At 61.0% G+C, this 5,600-nt stretch overlaps 1 protein-coding gene across 1 annotated transcript; it reads right to left on the bottom strand.

Moving 5' to 3' along the window:
* Positions 1-2,371: 2,371 nt before the first annotated feature.
* On the bottom strand, positions 2,372-5,122 carry LDBPK_211040 (hypothetical protein; the record flags this gene model as incomplete). Its single annotated transcript, XM_003860573.1, has 1 exon — positions 2,372-5,122. The coding sequence occupies one exon, from the start codon at positions 5,120-5,122 to the stop codon at positions 2,372-2,374; it is 2,751 nt and encodes a 916-aa protein (XP_003860621.1).
* Positions 5,123-5,600: the final 478 nt, after the last annotated feature.

The following is a 5,600-nucleotide window of genomic DNA, read 5'->3' as shown; positions in this document are numbered from 1 at the left end:
GCCGCCTCGCAAGGTAGAAGAAAAATGCTTCGGTGGACGAGCACAGCGGATGTGTGCGTGTGTGTGTGTGTGTGTGTGTGTGTCGCCTCCTCCTCCTTGTTCCTGCAGAGACACACCCTCGCACGCCCCTTCCTCGTCTGTGTTCCCCTGTCTCTCTCTCTCACCGGGGCACTGCAGAGCGGAAGCGCGACGCCCTTCTTCGATGCTCGATAACACCAAGCTATGGAACGATGCAGACGTCACCGTAGTTGCATGTAAGCGAGTAAGCGTGTGAGTGCACGGCTGGGTAGCGATGGAAGGCAGGATGTCACCGCAGGTGAGGCACATGCAGTCAAGAGGGAAGCGTGCATGAAGACAAAACAAGTGAAAGCATGCGCGAGGCAGTACGTGAGAGCACAAAAAAGGAGATGAGCATCGGATGCATGGAAAGTTCAGCCGCCGTGTTGGGTGGGGTGGGGATGGGAGAAAAGCGAAGGCGGAGGCGGAGAGAGAGACAACACATGAGTGGTAGGGAGGAAGATGCCGGCGGTAAGCGACAGTTCCCCTGCTCCGCCAGCACCACCTCCGTGCCTCGGAGGTGTGCGAGAAAGGGATGCACGGAAAGCGTGTGTGGCGCACGGCGAAGCTCCCACAGCCTCACCGACTCGCACACAAGTACGCATACGTCCACAGGCGCAGACAGAGCGATGAACAACTCCTTGAAGATGGTGCAGACACCAACGGTGTTTGCGTGCGCGTGCGTGGCAGTACACGTGTGCCGCTTTCATAAAGCTTCCCAGCACGCACGTTGAACGACTCATTTTGTTGTTGGTTCCGCTGCTGTTTCGCTGTGCGTGTGAAGCATGGCCAACCTCTACGCACGTGAAAAAGAATGTTGGCGAGTGGTAAGAGCGAACGCGCGAGGGAAGAAGCCATCAATGGACACACACACAGCAAGTTAGAGAGAGCGAGTGGGAGGAAGGGAACAGATAGAAACCGCGTGTGTGCCCGGCGCGTTGGACACACGCCATCCAGCGTCGCGTTCTACAGACGGCGGCTGATGGAAGGCAGACGGGGCAGGAGGGGGTGCCAGCTGTCGCGCGAGAGAGGTGCGAGACGGCGCAGGCGGCGCACAACGGCGATGAGAGGAGAACTGTGTGGGAGCCGAGCAAAGGAAAGAAAAGGAAAGGGAGGTGGTGGTGGTGGTGCTGGTGGTTGCAAGCAGCACGGCAAGGCAAACACGCAGATGCGCAGGGCGAGGAGAAGGAGGCGGGGAGCAGCACGGATACGTGTGCGCATAGACGCCCCTTAAAGACGAAGAAATGGAGAACGGCGGAGGCCGGCGATGGTGAGCTCTGCGCCGCCTATGCCGCCTTAAGACGGGAGTGGGGAAGAGGATCAGCGAAATACACAGATATAAACAAGCACGCACACGGATGTGGTACACCCACCCCACCCCACCCCTCCTCTACCTCATCGCATCATTCTCGCCTGTGTTGTGGGCACGGGTCTGGTGCGCACCCGTCAGCAACGCAGACGCGAGGGTGGGAGGGCACACAGAGAAGAGGGAGAGGGAGAGGGTCGAGGAGGGCCTCAGCTAGCACAGATGCACACGCACACCGGTAGATACGAGCACAGACTTACACAATAAAGAGGCGGAGGAGAAAGACAGGGCAAGAACAGAGAGAGATGAACTGAAGGAGTACCAAGATACACAACGCACCCAAGCATACACGTGGCTACTACACGCAGGAGAGGTGCATGCTACACCGACAGACACGGCCAGACATACGGTGGAAGACAGGTGTGGAAGTTAGCCCCCTCCCCTCCTACACAAAAGAGTAAGGAGAAAGAAGCCAATGTGAAAACAAAAAAAAACGAAAAAGGGAAGCACAAACGACAGCAGCAGCAGCAACAGCCCGTCATGCACGCGCACCCCTTGCAGCGGCAAAGGCAAGACAGAGGTCGTCGAAAAGGGGAAGGGTGGAGGAGCGACGAAGAAGTCATGAAGCGGAAAAGAGAGAGTCACGCGTGCGTGTGCAACTGGACACCACTGCATCCGCAGAAATGGGCGCAATAAAAGACGGCGGCGGTGCGGCCCTGTTATTTTCCCCTTAGAAAGATGAGGTGCAATGCGCCCTTGCACACACCCCAACGTCCTCAGGCACACCTCAGAGACGGAGAGGTTGCACCAGGCGATGAAGAGGAGCTGTGTCGTAGCAGAAGCGGTGATTGCGCGGAACGGATCGATCTACCACATAGAGGTCAGTTACCCGGTGCTCCGCTCGTTATTGTGCCGCGCAGGAGTGGGGCGAGCTCGGCTGCAGAGGAGTGTGGATGGCCAACGTGTCCGGGTACGGTGGAGCAGGATGCAGAACTGTACTCGCCGTCGCTATTCATCTGCCGTACCGGCCCCCTTTGGCGAGATTGGGGCCGAGCCGCCATACGGCGCGTTGCGGCTGAGCGGCGGAAACGGAGAGAGGAGCCTGGGCCCGATCCGAGTCGTAGATGTAGGGCTTCTCGACCCTTCACTACCGAAGAAGTACTGACGTGCCGTCGTGATCGTCGCTGTCAAGGCGTGCGGGGAGCTGCAGAGCATCGGGAACGCGTGCTGCGACGGTGTGCCGGAAAGAGACAAGTTCGCTGACCGCCTTGGTGCAGAGCTGGACTCCATTGTGAGGGACAACAAGGATGCATCGAGGCCCCCTGTTGGCTGCCGCACGGGTGATGACGACGATGGATGAGGTCTGCTCGTCGTGGCAGAGGTGATATCGTTGGTGAAGGGCGTTATCGGCTGCATCGGGAGCTGTCGCTGAGGGCACCGTGGGAGGTGGCTGCTGCCTCGGTCACCGCTGAGACGGAACAACGACGGACACCCCGTCGCTAGCACTGAGCGCGGTGGTGTCGGTGATGCCAGCGGCAGTGGCGAACCTGCTGCTGCTGCATCTTTTTGTGCCTTCATCAGGCACGGCGCACCTGCACCGACGTCACAGCTGCGGCTGCTACTGCTGCCGCTGTGAATGGGCTGCTTCGCCGGTGAAGTGGCGTCGGCGCTGTCGTCTTCTTCAACCATGGCACAGCCAAGGTGCTGAAACGCGGCACGAGCGATGCCGCTGGTCATGGTGACAGAAATAGGAGCAGGTCCTTCACAGCTGCTTCGTAGAGCTTCTCTCGCAGCGTCGGTGCGCAGTGGTGGTTGCGAGAACCTCTCATGAGTTCCGCTGTCCTTTTCTGCATGCGACTCGGCGGACGAGGACGGGGATCCTCCTGCCTCGAAGGCCATGGCCAGGCTGCACGTGGCCACGCCTGGAGAGCACTTCAGCGGATGCTGAAAAAGACGCGGCCTCGAAGGTGTGTGGGCCGGGCTCGGTGACCGCAGCCGCGCCGTGCCCGCAGCGGCGGCGGAGTCGACGGCACAACGCTCCTGGTCATGAGGGGAGCGAAGCTCCGCAGGGTGTAGCGGGGGATGCGGTGTTGGATGGGTGGTCACGTCCGCGCCGTCTTCGCCGACCTGCTCAGTGCCGGCGAAGGAAGTGCAGGAGTTCTCCACGGCGCCCTCACACCTGTCACTAGCGTCGCTACCGCCGCTACTGGGAGCGGTCACGAAGGACGTTTGCGGCGGTGTGGTAGCCTTCGATGGCTGCGCATCGATGGCCCCGGCGCCGTGGTTGCTGTCACAAGATACCTCAGCGATTCTCGCCGTGAATATCGCCGCTGCTGCGTTGGCGGCCGGAAAACCAGTAGGGTGTGAGGACTCATTGAGCTCTTCGCCGCCCCACCGCGAGAGTACAAGAATGGCGGTGGACGAGGGCTTACGTTGCCACAGGGTCGTCACCTCTGCTGCGGCGTTCACCAGCAACTCCGCATTGTTGCTGGGAAAGACGGGATCGAGAGGAGCGGTGTGCAGTTGCTCGCCGGGTGTGTCAGGCAGCCGCAGCGCCATTCTCGAGTTTGCCAGCTCAACTGAGTTCGTCGGCGGCGACGGCGCCAGCAGCAGTGGTGCTATAGACGGCGTCACCTCGGGGGTCGACGACAGCGAGAGGCTCTCGAGAAGCGGTGGTGGTGGCACCTTCATACTCATCAGACATGGCTTTTCTATCAGGGGTGCCTCTGGTGTCGTTTGGCGGCATTGAGCGAGAGCAGCGCTCACTCTTTCTGTCTTCGCGCTGGCCACGTGACACTGCTCACGAATCGAGCCAACAGCCTCAGTGAGGAGGTGGGCTGTTGTGCGCGCCAACTTCTCTGGCTCGAGCAGGGTGAAGGACACGTCGCTGGTGTTCGCGAGCGACGGCGGCGTTGTCTTCGTAGCAGTGCCAACGGCGGCTACAGTTGAGCTGTCGATCTCATCCGTCACCGAGGGAATAGCTGAGTGCTTGCAGTCCGGCGGCACTAGCAAGACCACGCTGGGGATTGAAAGTCCAAGCGCCAGTGAGGGCGGAGTGCGCGGCCGCACGGCAGGGATGTCGCTGTCGAGGAGCGTCGTCGATGACGAATTCGTAGAGCACGCAGAGTCAGCGGAGGACGCAGTGTCGCTGAAGTCATCAACCGCAAAGTCCCTGAGGCACTCGCTCTGCGTAGACGAAGGGGGCCGTCGTGGCGAGGGCGTGGGTGGGCTGCCGGCGAGGACGCGGGGCTGCTGTAGTCCAATGGCCCGCAACGCAGAGTCCGTCATCTGCCCTGATGAGGCCCACGTGGACGACAGCGGCAGCTCTAGCAAGGGGGCCGGCAGCGCGAAGTGCGGCACGTCATCAGATCGCCGTACCGCCACATTGGTGCGCTGGCGGCACTGATCAAAGCGGGTCGACGGCGCGAAGGTCACGATGGGACTTCCGCAAGACCGCAGCGGCGAGGTGCTCGGCCAGCGCGATGGTCGGGTGCCGGCGATGAGTGGCGAGGCGTTCGGGGTGGGCCGCGAAGTAAAGAGACGCGCGGCAGGCGTCGGCAACGGTGTTGGCTCCTGCGTCGGCGGCGAGAATGCAAGCGTCGAGTTTTCCGTCGCTTCCGATGGAGAGCAAGAAAAGTCGTGGCAGCTTGTATGGACCGCATCCGCGATGACCGCGGCAGATGCGTCCTCCACCACCGGCGGAGGCAGTGGCTGCGCCTCATCGCAGTTGCCGTCGCGCATGCCTGCCGCAGAGTACATAAAGCTTGCTAGAGACCACTTGGTTCTCCCTAGCCGTGCGTTCGACTCGCTGCGTTCCCTCCTCGCTCCCTGGTTGGCCGGCGCAGCTGCTGCCTGTGCGCACACACACGCACGCACGCACCGACGAGGGTGGATGGATGCTGTGCAGAGGGACAGGTGAAGAATAAGAGGGAGGAAGTAAAGACCGCAGGGCAGTCGGGAGGCAAGGCCGAGCCGTCACACGGTGGGCCAAGAGGCAGATGGGCGAGAAGCAGGCACGGCAGACAACGGGGCGCAAAACAGAACGAAAAACACAAGGGCGTGACTGTGTGCGTGTGTGGCACTGCGAGTGGCAACGGGGGAGGGGGCACTGGAGACAGAATCAGAAACCCTTCACGAATCTGAAGCAAAAGGAGTAAGAGGAATGCGGGAGAGAAGAGCGGGTACTGCAGTTATTATGTTACTCCGTGTGGGTGGGTGTGTGTGTGTGTGTGTGTGT

Source organism: Leishmania donovani, chromosome 21 (assembly GCF_000227135.1).
Source record: "Leishmania donovani BPK282A1 complete genome, chromosome 21".
Lineage (NCBI taxonomy): Eukaryota > Euglenozoa > Kinetoplastea > Trypanosomatida > Trypanosomatidae > Leishmania > Leishmania donovani.
The sequence above is the reverse complement of the archived record's forward strand: the minus strand, read 5'-3'. Positions and strand labels throughout refer to the sequence as shown.